Source organism: Schistocerca cancellata, chromosome 2 (genome assembly GCF_023864275.1).
Source record: "Schistocerca cancellata isolate TAMUIC-IGC-003103 chromosome 2, iqSchCanc2.1, whole genome shotgun sequence".
Classification (NCBI taxonomy): Eukaryota; Metazoa; Arthropoda; class Insecta; order Orthoptera; family Acrididae; genus Schistocerca; species Schistocerca cancellata.
In genome coordinates this window covers 652,810,943-652,830,634 of record NC_064627.1, presented here as the reverse complement: position 1 = coordinate 652,830,634, position 19,692 = coordinate 652,810,943, and the positions used below count along the sequence as shown (strand labels likewise).

The following is a 19,692-nucleotide window of genomic DNA, read 5'->3' as shown; positions in this document are numbered from 1 at the left end:
TGGTGAGGCTAAAAGGCCAATAGCTATCCACATCAAGTGGATTTTTACCGGGTTTGAGCACCGGAATGGTGGTGCTCTCCCGCCATTGCAATGGAAAGATGCCATCACACCAGATCTGGTTGAAGATGATGAGGTTATGTCGCTTGTAGTCAGATGAGAAATGTTTAATCATCTGGCTGTGGATCCAATCAGGCCCATGAGCTGTGTCAGGGCAACGTGCAACGGCACTGAGGAGCTCCCACTCAGTAAATGGGGCGTTATGGGATTCACTGTGGCATGTAGTGAATGAGAGGACTTTCCCTACCAGCCGTTGTTTAAGAGTGCGAAAGGCTTGAGGTAATTCTGTGATGCAGAGGCTCGAGCAAAGTGCTCGGCAACCATGTTTGCGTCGGTAGATAACATGCCATTTATGGTAACACCGGGAACACCTGTCGGGGTTTGGTACCTGAAAAGACGTTTGATCTTTACCCAGAATTGGGAAGATGACATATGATACCCAATGGCTGAGACATATCTCTCCCAACACTCCTGCTTCAGTCATTTGACAAGTTGGCGAATGTGGGCACAGAACCGTTCAAAGGCTATGAGGTGCTCCAGGGAAGGGTGCCGCTTATGCTGCTATAGAGCGCACCGACGCTCCATAATTGCTTCAGCGACTTCCGGTGACCACCAAGGGACTGCCTTACACCAGGGCCACCCTAAAGAGCGAGGGATCACGTTTTCTGACACAGAAACAATTGTTGTAGTCACCTGCTCAACCATGACATCGATGTTACCGTGTGGAGATCCAATGGTGGCAGCAGAGGTGAAAGTTTCCAGTCCACCTTGTTTAAAGCCCATGTGAGCAGACATCTGTGGGCCTGATGCTGGGGCAGTGACAGGAAGATGGGAAATGGTCACTACCACACAGGTCGTCATGTGCTCTCCAGTGAATAGATGGGAGAAGTCCTGGACTGCAAACTGGTAAATCAATGGCTGAGTAGCTACCACGAGCCACACTGAAATGTGTGGCAGCTCCAGTATTTAAGAAGCAGAGGTTGAACTAAGACAGTAAAGTTTCGACATCTTTGGCTCGGCCAGTAAGCACGGTGCCACCCCATAAGGGGTTATGGGCATTAAAATCTCCCAAAAGTAGGAAAGGTTTATGGAGTTGATCAATCAGTGCAGCTAATACATACAGGGGTACTACACCATCTGGAGGAAGATATACATTGCAGACAGTTATTTCCTGTGTCATCCTTATTCTGACAGCCAAAGCTTCAAGAGGGGTTTGAAGGGGCACAGTGTCACTATAGACTGAGTTAGGACATAAACGCAAACTCTGCCTGACACTCGATTATATTTGCTATAATTCCTGTAATATCCCTTAGGGGTCTGCACTGCCGGGAACCAGGTTTCCTGAAGGGCAATGCAGATAGCAGGTGCCGTAGTGCAGCCAGGTGGTGGAAAAAACCCCTGCAATTCCAGTGGAGGATGACATCTTTGTGAGACTGGCAAGGCATGGAACATTCAATGAGGCAATTTTCACCCCAGAGTCACCTGCTGCCACCGACTTTCTTGCCTGAGCAGTCTATACCATTGTGTCTGAGGGTCTGGTGAGATCTAGGTCCTCAGCGGACACCAGAATCTCCACCCCCATCCTCGGACGCAGATGTTGTAGGTAGCGTTGGTGTGGGTGCCACCTTGGTCTTAGGCGTCGTCTTTTTGGATTTCTCTTGCTGCTCCTTGGGTTTCCCTGGCTGGGAGGACTTCACTGTCTCCGGGACTGAGGATGAGTGTTAAGCCCTGTGACCACATGCTTTTCAGTTCTTCAGCCATTGGTGGGCGTCACCTTTCCCACAAACAGAAACCTGGGAATGGAGTGACCCAAGGGACCCCTTCCTAGCAAGAGAAGCCAAGAAGACTTATGCTTCTCCAGCTTAGAAGTGGGGACGGATGTCCCCGACAGTTGGCGGGGAGGGGGGGGGGGGGTGCTGCTCCTGAAGTACGTGGTGCAGGAGCAACAGGGAGGGAAATGCCTCCCACCATCAGAGGTCACCGGGGTTGGCGGAGCTGATGGTGCCAGAACTGTTGTAGAAGCAGCGTAAGACGATGTCATACATACAGGATGCGGGCGTTAAAATTTTCTCTTAGCCTCAGTGTAGATCAGTCAGTCCAGGTTACTTGTACTCCATGATTTTCCTTTCTTTCTGGAGAATCCTGCAGTCTGGCGAGCAAGGTGAATGGTGCTCTCCGCAGTTGACATAGATAGGAGGCGGGGCACATGGAGTATTGAGATGTGATGGGCGTCCACAATCTCGACATGTGACGCTGGAAGTACAGCGGGAAGACGTATGGCCGAACTTCCAGCACTTAAAGCACTGCATCGGGGGAGGGATATAGGGCTTTACATCACAGCAGCAGACCATCATCTTGACCTTCACAGGTAATGTATCACCCCTGAAGGCCAAGATGAAGGCACCGGTGGCAACCTGATTATCCCTCGGACCCCGGTGGATGCGCCAGACAAAATTTACACCTCGCCGTTCTACATTGGTGTGCAGTTCATCGTCAGACGGCAAAAGAAGGTCCATGTGAAATATGATACTATGGACCATATTTAAACTCTTATGGGGCATGATGGTTACAGAAACATTCCCCAGCTTGTCACAAGTGAGTAACATCCGTCACTGAGCAGAGGATGCTGTTTTGACCAAGACTGATGCAGATCGCATTTTGGACAATCTCTCCAACCTCCCCAAACTTGTTCTCAAAATGCTCAACAAAAACCAAGGCTTCATCATCATGAAAGATTCCCCATCAGCTCTTGAACATACAAGATACCGGGGCGAATAAGATCTGCTGCCATCCTTAGCCTGACATTCCTCGCATGGTGTGCCCAGAGAGGGGAACAATTTGGCGTCGTACTTCTGTGCGGTGAATTGAGCTTGTGAACGCTTAGAGACTGCTGGTGTTTCACCTCCTGAAAGAGAAGATGGACTATGCTTCATCGTGTAACATCTGCCCTGATGCCACCCACTCTGACCACAGGCCTTCCCCACAGGTGCCACCCAGACACAGCAAAGGCCACCTGGCAGGATGGCCATTGTCGGGAGTCCCGATGCCCCACCAGGGGTATGAGCATCTACCTCTTGGCATACATGGTGAGTTAATGGCACAGTCATCAGCAGAGTGATCCCTGTGTTGTCAGGGGGCTACAATCAACAGGGTACATGACGGCACCGCTACAACAGACTGGCTACCATGCTGGATATCAGGTGCAAAGAAGTCCACCATCATTGTCAATGCAGAAAGCGACACTGCATATTGCATGGTGGAAAATGCACCCAGGAAGGTGTCCTCGCCCAAGAGATGGAGAATGAGCGGGACTGAAATGCGACGATGAGAAAGTGGGCTGAAGATCTCAATGCACGATGGACACACTGCACCGTGTCAGGTGCCCTTCCCCAATTGGCTCGCTCTTCGGAAAAATTTTGAAGAATGGAGGTCAAACTCAACAGGGGACCATTACTTAAAGGTTGAGATGTGTGAAACTCCTTTTGTTGCCTCTTACGACAGGTAGGAATACCTCAGGCCTATTCTTACCTCCAGACCTGCTGAAGGTGGAGTTTGGTCTATCATCCGGCAATCGTGGTTTAGATTTTCTGTCATTTTCCTAAATCATTTCAGGTAAATGCTGTGATAGTTCGATTAACAAGGCCATGACCAACCTCTGACCACCTTGCCTATTGCCGTAGAAACATATTTATGTATTCTATGTGCATATGTTTTTGGTTTAACTATTTTCATTGTATTATGATAATAAATCTTTTATCACTGAATGAATGAATAAGTATTTGTGTGTGTGTGTGTGTGTGTGTGTGTGTGTGTGTGTGTGTGTGTGTGTGTTTTCATTTTTATGTTTTCTACTGACAGAGAGAAATTATCAGTCAGCTCTTCCAGAAGTGTGAGTACAGTGCCATAACCACAAGATTGCTTAATGTTTTGTTGTGCTGAAAGTACTTTTTTTTTCATTAACAAATTTATTGCCTTCAATTAAGAAAACGCAAAGATCTGTAGCACCATTACTTGTGTGTAATTTGGAGTAAAGGAGACCATTCACTGAATAGTAGAAGCACTGAGCTGTCTACAGACTTACATAATAGACAAAGAGAACTTGCTATCTTTCGGAAGACATCCTATATTGAGCTACAGAGAACTTGCTAGCTTTCGGAAGACATCCTTTAAGTTACAGCATGTGCACAAATGCCCATGTCCACCCTCACACATGCATGCACACACACACACTACATTGTGGCTGCTCCACACAAAATGCCGGAAATGCATGTTGGCAGGTGGATTAGGGTGGGGTGTGGGTTGCATCTAGTATGTATGGTAGAGGGAGAGGCAAGAAGCAGGAAGACCAAGTTGCAGGGAGGTGGCAGGTTTGCTGGCTAAGAATGTGGAAGGGAGGGGTGGTAGATGTATGGGCTAGGCATGTGATCCACACATATCAGAAAGGGTCGAGTGCAGTACACAATGAAGGTAATGTGGAGACAGATAGAACAGAGGAAGGAAACGAGACTGGAGCCAGGAGGATTACAGGAGCGAAGGATGTGTTGCAAGGATACCTCCCAGTCATGTAGTTCAGAAAAACTGGTGGTGGAGGAAAAGATCCAGATGGCCTGAGTTGTGGAGCAGCCACTGAAGTGATCTGCCCAGCTGCATGTTGTGCAGCTGGGTGGTCAACTTTGTTCTCTTCATGGTCTGTGGTGGCCATTTATTTTGGTGGATAGCTTGTTGGTTATCATATCGGTGTAAAATGCAGTGCAAGGATTACAGCAGAGTTAGTATGTGATATGGCTGATTTTACAGGTGATGTTTGATGGGGTAAGATAAAACTGTGGCAGGACTGGAATAGGAAGGGTCGGGTGGGTACATTGGGGAGGTCTTGCACCTGGGTCTTTCATAGGGATACGAACCCTGTGTCAAGGGGTTGGGAGTACAAGTGGCACAGGTATGGACTATGATGATATGTACATTGCACGGGTGAGGGAATAACACTTGGAATGGAGGGAGGGATGGGGTGGGATGGGGAGGGGGGGGGGGGACATAGGTACGGTGTCGCTCATTTCCAGGCACGATTACATGTGTATGCATACTTAAAATGAGTGGGTGAATTGACTGGGATCACTGGTGTATGGGGTATAAGAGACACCTCTCTAGCTGGTGTATCTGTGAGAATAGTAGCTTCAATGACAGTACTTTGCATAGTTTTAATCTGCAAATGGATAGGATTATATAAAGTTTTGGAAAATTGAGATTCCATAGCAGTATTCTAATCATAAACCGATAAGCTACAAATACAAGTTTCTAGTTTTCCTCCCACCTCTATCTGCCTATATCCTCTTCCCCACTCTCTACATCCCCTCCTCATCCTCTCTTTGTCCATTTCATCCACCCCTTCTCGCTGACTATATCTTCCAACCCCTCCCTCTAACCATATCCTTCTCCCCATCTCTGCCTCCCCCTCTTCCTTTTCGACCTGCCCACCAACTCTCTACATCTTCTGCTTGCCTCATGCATATATAGTGCCCAGGGGTACCAGCCACTACACACATAATGGCTATAATACACGCCTACGAAACACAATGCTCACATGGTCCAGAGCAACCACGGCGGATTTTCAAAAATGCCCCCAGACAGCCACGTGGCACACTGAGAGCAAACCAACAGGAAAAGGCCATCGGCCACATCACAAGACAATCAGGCGTCAGTTACTTGGGGGCAGCAGGTCTCTTCCTGAGCAACAGCTATTTAAGGAAACCCAGGGATCACTGCAGACAGTTCCCATCAACAAGAGTTGGGTGACTCGTGCGCCAACTGCTTGTAGTCCCTCAATTAAGTTCTCGTCAATGTGTCAGCAAAACGCCAAGAAGTAGGCTTCTGCATTGGAAAAGAGCTTTCTTCGAGTGTTAGTCATTTCAGAGTTTAGTTCCAGCTCCAGGAAGTTAGGTAGAGCCAAATCTACAAAATTTTATTTTGTTTGTAACTGCAGAAGAGGCAGAGTTAATTTGTAATTTTAAACTGTGGCACACAGATTTTTGGTTTTCAGAAGGACAATAAAGAAGCTATTGTACTCCTACTGTGACTCTTTCAATTAGAAAAGATAGACAGAGTTTGCACCCTCCACCCCTCTTTGTGTCCATTTCTTCTCTCCCCAGTCCATCCTCTCCTGAATCCATCTCAACCACTCCCCAGCCATGCTCATTGATGTGTGTACCCCTGCAATACAGCTCAATAAATCAGGTGGATAATACTCCCAAAACATGCCGGTCACACAGGGCAGGCTACAAATCATTTATTTATCCCCAACATACAGACCACTGTGCAAAGTGGGTAAATAAAGCAGTCTGATACTACTACAACATAACATGTCTGTCTGTCAGATTATCCTACACACTGGGATCCGGAAAAGCACTTCTTGCTCTTGTCATGAAAGTTGTTCTGTTAGGTAGGTTGATATGGAAAGCCAGTACTGTTCCCACACAACAAGCCTGCCATGCAAGGCAGCCTACAAGCCAAGGGCCAAAAAAAAAAAAACATGTTTTTGCTCGTATCTCCACTCCTATTGAAGCTATGAGGTTATAAACCCAACACTACTGGGAATTTGCAGGGCCTGCTGTTTCTAAGCCAAATTTATTTGAAACTTATCCAGTGGCTTGGGAGGAGATACCAGAAAATAAGAAAAACTATCAAAAGCTTTGACATGTTTGGTAACATTGTTAAACAATGCCTTGTTTTTATATACCGATGTAGATAATCACCCTTGTCCCCTTATATTTTAAAAGACGTTCCCCACTCCGTGAATTGCCTGGTTTTCATATATTACTAGTTGGGGCACCCTCTTGAGCTGACCTGTGTGCTATTGTGTCAAATTTTACCTGGTGCTTGTTCCTTTCCTAAATTTGCTTTAGTGTAGTGGGATAATTTTTTCCATGAGTATATGCTACATAGTTATTATTAGAAGACATTTATCAGGTTTTGTTGAAGTTTTTGTAGCATTTTTCTTGTTATTCCATCTTTGATTTTCCATTAATTTCTAAAATTTTAGTATTTTAATTCTGTTCAATTGTCTGATTCATTCTGAAGGTAGAGTGAAGTCTGAAAAAGTTATGATCATTTTGCTGAATCAGTTTCAAGAAATAACATTCAGAGGAGAATCTAGTAAAATGAAGGTCAAATTGGGTTTGAAGTTTATTAATGTTTACCAATAAGTTTCAAACAACATAAATGACCAGACACTTAAGATCTAATGTTTTTCAAATTATTGTATATATTATACATTCAGGTTTACAACTGTTTAATTTCTAAAATTAGAATGTAAGATGTATTTCATTTTATGTCTACTAATTTTGATATTTTGTTTTTATGGGATGAATTTTGAAGCTGCAGGTAATTTCAGTGATTTTACCATCTATGAACATTTCTAAACACAAATAATATGGTTTCCTTTCTTGAATGCAATTCAGCTGATTAGAGGAGAATTTTTATAAAGTGTGGGAAAATAACATGTTTTCGAGGGGGGGGGGGGGTGAAATTGACCACACTGAATGTAACTAGAAATTCTCTTCTTTTGGTAGAATTCTATGGTAATTATATGCACTTGATTTTGTAGTTCCAAGATACAGGAAGTTGTTTACATTGATAATTGTGAAAAATATCAAGAAAGCACGTGCCTATGGACTACACAAAACTGCAAATATTCTCGTAAAATTTTAGAATTTGAACCATGAATGGAGCATGAAACAAGCACGTGTAAAGTACGCTGTTCCAAAAAGTATGCTTTTCAGCAGGGTTTCTTGGATTGAACAGAATATAATATGGTGGCTCAACAGTCTTTTCTACTATTTAGGAAAATACACTGATCAGCCAGAACATCATGACCACCAACCTCCTACTGTATAAACCTATTCAGGCTATAGCAATAACACCTGGTGAGGAATTACTGCTTATCAGAAACACACAAAGAGCATGTAGCATCAGTGCATGTGCTGTCCATATGTAGACTGGGGAAGGCGCACAATCTATCTGAGTTTGACCGAGAGCAGATTATGACAGCCCGGGGACTTGGCACAAGCATTTCAGAAACTGCATGGCTTGTTGAGTGTTCGAAAAATGCTGTGGTGACTGTCTTCAAAACATGGTGAAACCGCATCCACACACCGCATGGTTGGGTTGCCACGCCTCGTGACAGATTTAGGATGTCGTAGGTTGAGCAGGGTGGTAAAACATGTGGTGAACTGAGGAGGAACTAACATCAGAATTTAATGCCGGGCAGGGTGCAAGTGTGTCTGATCACAGTGCACTGAACATCGCTAACTATTGGTTCTGCAGCTGACAACCCATGCATGTGCCAATGTTAACACCAAATCAGCAACTACGACTGAAATGGGAATGTGACCACTGGCCCTGGACATTGGCACAGTGGCAAAGCATTGCATAGTCTGATGAATCCTGATACCTTCTTCATCATGCCAAAAGGAGGGCATGAATCTGTCGTCTTCCAGAGGAACAGCTTTTTGACGCCTGTACTGCAGGGCAGAGCAAGTTGGCGGCAGCCTCTTCATGCACTGGAGAACATTCATGTGAGCATCCATAGGTCAGGGGAGCTTGTGCAAGGCACCATAACGGCCAAGGAGTATTGTGTGGGTGCAGATCATGTACAACCCTTCATGACAATCATGTGTCCCGACAGCAGTGGTGTTTTTCAACAAGATAATGCGTCATGTCACAAGGCCAGGCATGATACGGAGTGGTTTGAGGAACACAGTGGTGGGTTCCAATTGATGCGGTGGCCCACCAACTCACCAAATCTTAATCCCCTCCCCCCCCCCCCCCCCCCTGGAATTTACGGGAATTAGATGTGGTGCTAACTCCCTCCAGTGTACTACCATGCCATGATGCATAGCTGCTGTTATCCATGCAAAAGGAGGACATACTAGCTATTTGGTGAGTGGTTGTAAATGTTCTGGCTGATCAGTGTATTATACTGTGCATCTTGGGGTTTTCCCTTAAATACTCTCCATGCCATGTTGTTCGTAAAAGGATATCTGGATACAGTAGAAAGTGAAGAAAAAAACTGAACAATATACCTGGAATTGAATGCAAGACCAAATGTTAATGAAGATGTATATAGGGGTTGTTATAGCAGTCTTTAACACACAATACAAGGGCTACCCACTTAAAATTGATCCAATTATGATGAAAGTAACTTGTCGTGATAACACTGTTAAACACAAAAAATCTTTGTACCATTTCTGACATGTGTGTCTAAGGTTGGAACTGCTCTACTGCCATATGTAGTATATAAAGCAACTCATTTGTATGACAACTGAAGAGAGGGAGGAGCAACAGGAGCTCCATTTTGCACAGAACTGTGTTGCAGTAGAGGAACACCTTACAATGTTTTGATACCGTGACATTTACTGACCGGTTCAAATCGGTGTTTCTAACACAAATCAGTTATCTGTATGGGGCATAAAATTCGTGACAGGTGACAACTTACCACACATTACTGACAAAGCATTTCAGCTGTATAATAAAACTGATGTTTTTTTATCCCTTCCAGCCAATGCTACTCATCTACATCAATCAGTAGACGTTCACTTTTTTAGGCCATAGAAAAAAAAAGGGACGAAATTTTTTTAACAGCAAGATGAAAGGTCACTCCAAGTCATCTGCTGTAGAACAGTGTCTATTTCCAAACTGTTACAACATATGCTTAATGTATCACCACAAATGCAACAGATCATCAATGGCTTTGAAGCCACAGTAATCTTTCTATCAGACATATATAATCTCCGGAAGATAATTCCCAGAAGAGAAGACATCTTGACATGCCCACGTTGATTAAAGAAACAGTTGTGGAATTTCTAAGCCAAAGGACACAGTTGTCTTGAGCACCTAGCTCGGCGGCCCACATGCAATAGAGATATCTTAGACATTGCAGCTACAAATAAGCTGGATCTTATCAACAATATCAGTACAGAAATGGGGATTAACGATCACAATGCCATTATAGCAATTATGGTTACAGAAGTTAAAAAAAAAAACACAGTCAAGAAGGCTCGGAGAGTGTTTCTGCTAGATAGAACAGATAAACAGCTGTTAGCATCCCACTTAGAGAATGGACTGACGTCACTTAGTGCTAATAGGAAGGATGTAGAGGGATTATGGGCGAAGTTCAAGCAGAATGTAAATCATGGTCTGGAAAGTTATATGCGTAGTTAGTGCATAAAGGATGGAATAAAACCACCGTAGTTTAATAACAAAATATGGAATATGCTGAGGAAGCAAAACCTATTGAATTCTCAGTTCAAAAGAGAACACCCAAATGATGACAGGCAAAAGTTGGTAGAGATTCATGCACCTTTCAATAGATCTATGCAGGAAACACACAACTACCAACCCCCTTAATACCTTAGCAAACCATCTGGCAGAGAACCCAAGAAAATTCTGGTCATATATAAAATCACTAATCGGCTCTAAGGCTTCTGCTCCGTCTCTTGTTGTCTGGTGAGGAAGTTGAAGTTAGCAAAACAAGAGCTGAAGTTTTCAATTTTGTGTTCAAGAAATCATACACAGGAGTATCATACACCAACTGAAAGATTTGAAAGCAAATAATCTCAGTTCGAATGTGATAAATTTTCTTGATACTAAAAAGCTTATGTCCATGAATCAGCATGGTTTTAGAAAGCATCGCTTATGCTAAACTCATCTTGCCCTTTTCTCCCACGATGTACTGCGAACTATGGATTAACAGCAATAGGGAGGTTCCGTATTTCTAGATTTCCAAGAAGCATTTGACACGATGACCCATTGCAGGCTGTTACTGAAGGTACAAGCAGATGGTATAGGCTCCAATATCCTGAGTGGCTCAAAGACTTCTAAGTATTAGAACCCAGTACACTGTCCTTGACAGCAAGTGTTCATCAAGGACAAGGGTATTATCATGAATGCCCCAGAGAAGTGTGACAGCTGTTGTTCTCTACATATACCTAAATGATTTGGCTGATGGGCTGGGCAGCAACCTGTGGTTGTCTGCTGACGATGCTGTGGTGTACGATGAGGTGTTAGGAGGATACAATATGACTTAGACAAAAATTATGATTGGTGTGATGAGTGGCAGCAAGCTCTAAATGTGGGAAAATGTAAGTTAATGCAGATAAGTAGGAAAAAATGTGAATGAGTATAAATATCTGGGCATAACGTTGCAAAGCTATGTGAAATGGAACAAGCATGTGAGGACTGTGGTAGGGAAGGTGAACGGCTGACTTGAGTTTATTGGGGGAATTTTGGGAAAGTGTGTCTCACCTGTAAAAGGTCCGCATATAGGATGCTGGTGCAACCTATTCTTGATGGAAGCAGGACATCAAAGCAATTCACAGGTGGGCTGCTTGATTTATTACCAGTAGCTTCAACAAAACATAAGCATTACAGAGATGCTTCGGGAGCTCAAATGTAAATCCCTGGATAGATGGTGATGTTCTTTACGAGCAACAGTATTGAGAAAATTCAAAGCACCAGTATTTGAAGCGACTCCTGGTCGATTCTACCACCTTGTGCATAAGGATCATGAAGATAAGATACGAGAAACTAGGGCTCATACGGAGGCATGTACTGTCCTATTCTTCCCTTGCTCTATTTGTGAGTGAAAAAGAAAAGGAAATGACTAGCAGTAGTACTGGGTACCCTCCACCATGCATCATACGGTGGCTTGCAGAGTATCTATGTAGGTGTAGATCTGATAAAGCCTTCACGCATTAACGCAGAGGAAGTCAAAAATACACTATGTTTCAATCCTTGTCAGACAGTTTCAACATAAACACTCTCCTAAATACAAATTATGGTGCCAGTTCCATAAAATCAAAGTCACCTGTAATGCTATTTATTTCCCTGGCAAACAATGACATTCTACTGACACAAAGAGAACTGTCAAACCAATACAAGAAGAAATTGCACCTGCACAACCTGTAAAGTGGTGGAAGAAAGTGATTGTGCAATGATTTTGACGTTAAATTCATACGCTGTAGAGATAAAATTCCAGATGCATTTTACTTTCTTTGGTCGATACTTCACTCGTTGAGATAAATGTAGTAAGGGATTTCTGTACTCCTGAGATACTAACTTCTCAACAGAAATCTAACTTCATTCAAATTTTGTGTTCAAGAGTACAGTGTTTACTGAAATGCAAAAATAAAATTGATTTTATAGTGCTCATACAGAGTATTCTAGTGTAAGGCTGTGGTACAAATAAGTTATTTCTGTTTTATTTTTCTATGTGTTTGAAGCTAATTTCATTAGCATCATTTAAAGAGTGGGATTTCTATAGAAGCTGTGTTTCAAACATTTTCTTTAACATAGATTATAATCAATTTTATTTGTGTCTTAGTGTGACAACAAAACACTGTATATAGCTGCCTTGTTACATGTTAACCTTCATGCCATGGCTTTTTCTTTTTTAAAATACTAACGTCCTGTGCATTAAAATGTGTATGTGGTCACCTTTGTCCCTGATGAGAGGAACATAACTGAACAATTTTTTTAAAAGTGTTTTTTATAATACTGAAATTCAGTGTGTTTCAATTCCTCAGAACACATGATCATGTTTTCAGGCGGAATAAAAAGATCTTAAGCTGTACAGTAGCACAAAGGTAAAAACTGGGCATCTTCACCTCATTTTTGGTAGCAATGTGATGACCTCAGAAACAGTAATTCATTGTTAACAAAACACCTATGAAAACAACATCTCTGCGTAATCTAATTAAATAAATGGTGCCCAATCACTAGCAAAACATTTATGGCACCTAAACAAAATAAGTAAGGTCCAACTGTTTTACAATGTGTCAACATTGACATACTGTGCTTTTCCAAGAAGTTTACAAATGGTTCAAATAGCAGAACGAAATTGTTACTGTTGACCTCCAATGGGCAATGATAACATTATGAAGTATTTGGTAGCAACTCTTCTTCCAGAACGTTGTAAAGGCGATTGTGTTGCACAGGACAAGCTGTAGAGTATCTCTTATTTCGATAAAATAAAATCTGCATCGGTGAGAGTAGCCTGCTGATTTTGTAAATGTTTGTAAGTCAGTAACATACTATTTTCGCATCCGTGATGGACTATGGAATATTTACACGCACGGAAAATGATAATACCTGTTTGACAGTGCGTACTAAACAAATAATACTCACACGATAAAGTTCACTAGCAACTGGTTGCTTTGGCACATGCCCATTGTAAATGTTATCAATGGTTTCTTCCCAGAATTTCAGCCTCATTTGACCAATACGTGGATCACTCACGCTATCCTGAACTCTTGCAGTCTCGATGTTAAATGCACGGATTGCAAAAGCAGAAGTCCGAATATCGTTAGGGAGGAGTAACGTACACAAGAAATTCTCGTAGTCGAAGTTTCTGTAAATTAGAAACACTAAAAGTAGTAAGAGAAATTATTCATCCCATTTATGCCACTAACGACTAATGTTTAATAACAGAGGTTATGAACGACTTACTTAACCATATTCACACAATACCCTGAAGAAGTTTCTTTGGAAGTACTATATTTCATTAATGACTTCTTACATACTTCGCTGCGTGGCACTGCATAACCAAAAGTTCTGCGTAAACTCCCGAAGCACTTCATTTGAGCTTTTGAGCTCGCCGCCTCTGCACACCCGGTTCCCCCTTTCTCCCCAATTGCAACGATCAACATGCGTATTGTACCACGCTGCAGCGTACTTGCATTACACTGGGTCCCGAGTTCTCGCGTTTTGAGCTTCATGTAGCCCCTAGGCATTCGAAACTATCGGATGAAATAGCTGGAAAAGCCGTCGAGATGCTCAAGTATTGTGCCACGATGAGAAATATTACTTCTGAGCCGAAGAAAATTATATTTTCCTTCATCGCGCCAATTATAAAACTGCCATTTGATATTTTTTTGCACACTTCAGCTATTACAGAGAAAGGCGCAAAAAAAGAAAAAAAGGGAAACCGTATTCTTTCTGTGTGGTAATTATCTTCTTTACCAAATATTAACACAAACTGTTTAACAGCAGAAACTCCAAATCACATTTAGGCTACTCAAAAAACTGATGTACTGCAATTTATATTTTCCGAATTTGTATACATAAAGGCAGTTTGCTTACATGAAGGTTGGCTCAAAAAAGAATGCTTAGGGGTTTTCAATAAAATAAATGATTTTAAACAAGCCAGCGGCTATTGAAGAAATGTCACATTTCCTGGAGGCTCCTGTACCCAACTTTATGTCTTCATAAATTATAAAGTGAACAGTTTCAGTTGTTTAAATCAAGAATGTATTTTTGGAACTAGTTGTGGAGAGCTATGTGATTTAAATACTGTCATAATATTATATTACAGAATTCCTGAACGTTCTGTCACCAAATTTTTCTGAGAAAACTTAACAAGAAAGCAAGAAAAAGATTGTGATTGCAGTAGAGTTCTATCTAAAAACATTATAGTACTTGAAACCAGTGACACTGTAAAATTTTGTGTTTTAATCCAGAAATCCAGGTTTAAGTTAAATCTCATTGCATGGACTAGAGACAACTTCCAGTTAACAATCTGCTTCAATAACATTCTTACTAATTATGAGTCTGATAACACAGGGAAGTTTTCCCTAGATTTAGGGATATCTGATCACTCAGCTTTGTTTACAGATCCCCCAAAAACAGAGAAACTAAACTCTGATCTGATATAAGAAGGAATTTCAGTAAACAAATTTTAGATTTTTCAGTGATAAGTTAAGCATTATAAACTGGCCTTTAGACCAATATAATTCCAAGTTACAAAAACTTCGATAAATTTTTAATTTGTTTGTAGATTTATTCAATAAACCATTTCCTCCAAAATCCTATCAAAAGAGAAATTCATGTTAAGCACTATGAGACTATAATTTTAAAAAAATTGTACTGGATAAAACTGGCAAGCAGTATTTTCATAAGCAAACAAAGTGAAATCAGAGCAGGGAGTAAATGTTAAATGTCAAGGCATTTGGCAGATTAAGATAAAGGATGATATTATTGTAAATCCTGTTAAAATGTCAAATTGTATCAATGAAGTCTTTGTTAATGTAGCAAAATATGATGTAGGTTGTAATATGACCAATATTATGAAAAGGATAGATTGTTATTCACTGTAAAGATGCCGTGTTGAGTTGCAAAAATGGAAAAACTGTTACACATTAAGTTTTTGGCCAAAGCCTTCTTTAGAAAGGAAAAACACACACATTCACACAAGTAAGTACTCCTCATGCACACATGACCACTATTTCCAACTGTTCTGGCTCCAGTCAATGGAAATCTCATCATGGATGATTATGTAATTAAAGAAACTTGGCAGCCTTACTTTAATGAGCTGTGAAAGATATGCAGCATACATCAAAAGAATTTGCTGTATCACGTAATGGCCATGAAAAGGTATGGACAATCTTTGGGACATGGAAAGGAAACAGCTGCAGATAATCCATCATTTGAAACATCTTGACAGTGTTGTCTCTGATACTGGTTCTATAGACAAAGAAATCACTCAGAGATCCATGCAGGTAGTAACTTCCATCAAATTGTTAAAGATCTAATGTGGAACAATGAAGTACTGCTAAAATATAAGACAGTCATCTATGAAACCTATTGCATTCTCATTCTAACACATGGTTGTGAAACACAGACCACGAGAAATAAAGAATGGAGACATCAGCAGAATTCAGGCAGCTGAGATGAGGTTTTTCCATAGCAGAATTGGAGAGATATGGAGGGATAGAAACTGTAATGTGGAAATATGAAAACAGGCTCAAGATATAAGACTACAAGACAAAATAACCTCAGAGTGGCTGAGATGGTATGGACATACATGATGCTTGGATGCCAACAGGCTACAAAGTGTAATTTATGACATAAAACTCAGAAATAGAAGTCTAAATCTATATCTACATACATACTCCACAAGCTGCTACACAGTGCATGGCAGAGTGTAGCCTGTATGACCACTAGTCATTCCCTTTTTCATTCTACTCGCTAACAGAGAGAGAGAAAAATAACTAATTACACCTTTGTCTGAGCCCTAAATTGTCGTATCTCATCTTTGTCATCCTTATAGGAAATGTATGTTGGTGACAGTAGAATCATTCTGCAGAAAAAAAAAACATCTTCTCTCCAGGGATTCCCACTTGAGTTCCCAAAGCACCTCAGTAATAGTGAAGTGTTGTTTGGACCTAGCAGCCTACCTCTGAAATGCTTCGATGTCTTCCTTTAACCCAACCTTATGCAGATCCCAAACACTCGAGCAGTACTCAATAATGAGCTGCAGTAGCTTTCTGTGTGCCGTCTCAGATGAACCACACTTTCCCAAAATTCTCCCAGAAACTAAAGTCGACCATTTGCCATCCCTACCATCATCTTCAAACACTGGGTCCATTTCATATCACTTTGCAGCATTATGCCCAGATATTTAAACAATGTGACTGTGTTAATCAGGACACTAATAATGCTGTATCTGAACATAACATTAAAGGTTTGTTTTTCCTGCTCATCTGCATTAAATTACATTTTTCCACATTTAGAGCTAGCTAGCTCCCATTCATCACACCAACTATAATTTTTTTCTGAGTCATCTTGTATCTTCCTACTGTCTGTCAACTTTGACACCTTCCCATACATCAAAGTATCATCAGCGAATAATCACAGATTGCTGCCCATCCTATCTGCCAGATCACTTATGTATATAGAAAATAATGGTGGTCCTATCACACTTTCCTGGGGCAATTCTGATGATACCCTCATCTCTGATGAACAGTCATCATCAAAGACAACATACTGGGTTCTATTACTTAAGAAATCTTTGAGCCGCTCACATATCTGTGGGAACTATTCCATGTGCTTGTACCTTCATTGGAAGCCAGCAGTGGGGCACCATGTTTTTCAGAAATCTAGAAATATGGAATCTGCCTGTTGTCCTTCATACATAGTTTGCAGCATACCACATGAGAAAAGAGGAAGCTGAACTTTGCACAAGTGATGCTTCCTACAAAGTGCTGATTTGTGGACAAAACCGTCTTGGTCTCAAGCAAATTTGTTATATTAAAACTGAGTATACGTTCAAGAATTTTTCAGCAAACCAATGTTAAGAATATTGGTCTTATTCACAGATGACACCTCAGTCCTGATAGAAAATGATACAGTACTATAGAAAAAAATTTCGGGTAGTGTACAAAATGTTCTAGGAAAAACCGAATACTAGTTCCATAAGAACTGACTAAAAAAATGTCACAAACACCCAGATAATGCAGTTTCTCTCTAAATCAATGGCAATGTGTCCTGTAAAAATAGCTCATAACAGTCAATGCTACTCATTATGAAGATGTAAATGTGTAATGGTATTTTAATTGCAACTTTCTGCAACTCAGTGTGTTGCCTTTATGGTGAATAGCATTCTATCCTTTCCTTGTACTGTTGATATTCCAACCTGGGGTTTCCATTCTGTCATAATAACCATCTGAGGACAGAAGTAAGCCATGTGAAATTCTTGAGCCTAAACCTGGACAAAAGTTTAAACTGGAAGACAAATATAGGCTTTTTGACAAATTAATTTAATACCATAGCTTTTGCACTGTTTATGTTATTTGGTGTCTCTCATATGGACATCATAAATACAATCTAACAGTTATTTTGAATAAATTATTGGGTAGAGGATACTTTTCTGGGGAAATTCTATAAGCAGAACAAGGTTATTAAACCATTATAAAAATGTGTGCTGCCTGAGCCAAAAATCCATTATTATTTAAGAAATTAAAAATACAAACCATTTCTTCACTGTTCATTTTTGAAAATTTGGTTTTTGTACACAATAACCAAGATGAATTTGAAAATTTTCACTTTAAGCAGTAAACATCACAATGTGAACTTCAAACTTCCCTAACATCACTCATAGCTTTTATTCAGACACCATGCATTTTAATAGAGAAATATTATCATGGCACTGAAAAAGCCACAGAAGACAGTTTGAAACTTTAAGCAAAGGAATTCTTTAGACTATTAATCTGTAACTAATTTTGCAGTGTTGTATGTACTGAACAAAAGAAATCCCTAAACTGTTAACCTATAACAAATATTGCAAACACACAACTTCCTTAAAATAATGCAAAGAGATCTTTTGTACATCATTGTATGTGATGAGACTAATACATCACATTTCACATACGTTTATCTAAACACAATTTTAGGAAGTACTTGATTGATGTGCTTTAGTACTTTTTAGATGAACTGCTTAAACAAAGCCAATAAAGTCTATAAATACTTTCCATGTGTAAGGTCTATATAGCAGTGATAAACAAGATTGTTCTGTAGTTATTAAGTTAATTTCTTAAGGTTAAAATGCTCATTGGATGTATCTTTAAATGTTGTTACATAAATGAAACATATGATGTACCAGTATGTAAGTAATTACCCTTATTCTCTTTTTTTTTAATGTTGAGTTTATTACATGGGGCATTCAGTACATAATGCAACAAAGTTCTTTTCTGAAAGCAGGTATGTTTGAGTGTTAATTCCAGTACACCAAATTAGTCCCCACTTTTTTCGCTACAAAACCCTATTTTTCGACATAATCTCCACTCAATGGGATGGCCTTATGCCACCTTACTGAGAGCGCCTGTATGCTCGTAAGGTACCATTCTACTGGTCGATGTCGGAGCCAATACCTAGCTGCATCAATAACCTCCCCATCATCCATGTACTGCTTCCCACAGAGGACATGCCTCATTACGCCAAACAGATGGAAATCAGAAGGTGCAAGATCCAGACTGTTGAGTGGGCAAGGAAGAACAGTCCAATGCAGTTTTATGGTATCTTCTCATGTGTGCAGACTTATGTGAGTCCTTGTGTTGTCATGGAGAAGGGGAAGTTCACTTGTTTCCTCAATTTCCTCACATGTGGGAGACCTGCATGAGATCATACAGGTTTGCATTATGACAGATGCCTTGCACAATGACTTGACATGATTTTTTTCACTACTTTGTCTCTGTAGGCATTCTGCTAGTGCCTGTGAATATCTGTGATGCTCTGGTTTTCTGTCAAAAGAAAATCAATGACAGCTCTCTGCTTGAAATGCACTTCCATTACAGGTGCCATTTTGAAGGCTATACATGGAGCCACCATCTATCAGAATTTCATGAAACTATAGGGGCTGAATTGGAAATTCTGCATTTTTTCAACTGAAATAAGCCAAGAAAAAAATTGTGTTGCATTACTTGTAGAACACCCCTTTATAGTATTTATGTGAATATGTATGGACTTGTTCAACATCCAAACAACATAGTTGCACTTAAGAGTCCATGGTGTACGTACAGTATACAAAACAAATAAATGAGATTAATGCAATACTTATGTGATCTGCTATTTATAATTTTTTGTCTTTTGTAATATAAGTCTGTAACTTGTACCACCAACCCCTCCAAAAAAATTATGAACTTCTGAATTCAGTAAACTTACTTTTTTGTAGCCTTCTTCCATTAGTAATTTGACTGATAATGACCAGTGTTTGTTTTCTCTCTTGAAGAAAGACAAAGAGAGATGTTTTGGTTTCCAGACACAAACTTAGAAGGAGTGGGATTCTAACCACCATGGTAGGTTTAGGTT

At 40.7% G+C, this 19,692-nt stretch overlaps 1 protein-coding gene across 3 annotated transcripts in view; it reads right to left on the bottom strand.

The window, feature by feature from the left end:
- The window catches only part of LOC126162334 (NADH dehydrogenase (ubiquinone) complex I, assembly factor 6), a 103,385-nt gene extending 89,417 nt beyond the window's left edge, over positions 1 to 13,968 (bottom strand). The window contains exons 1-2 of one of the 3 annotated variants that reach the window (XR_007535065.1): positions 13,558 to 13,964; positions 13,237 to 13,459 (exon numbers count right to left, since the gene is read on the bottom strand). Coding sequence is in view for 2 of the 3 variants with exons in the window: in XM_049918766.1 (XP_049774723.1) it covers positions 13,237 to 13,459; positions 13,558 to 13,841 (507 nt within the window). In the remaining variant the exon portion in view is untranslated. Of the gene's footprint in view, positions 1 to 13,236; positions 13,460 to 13,557 lie in introns of all 3 variants that reach the window. The other 2 variants (XM_049918770.1, XM_049918766.1) reach the window with 2 other exon arrangements.
- Between the last annotated feature and the right edge of the window lie 5,724 nt (positions 13,969 to 19,692).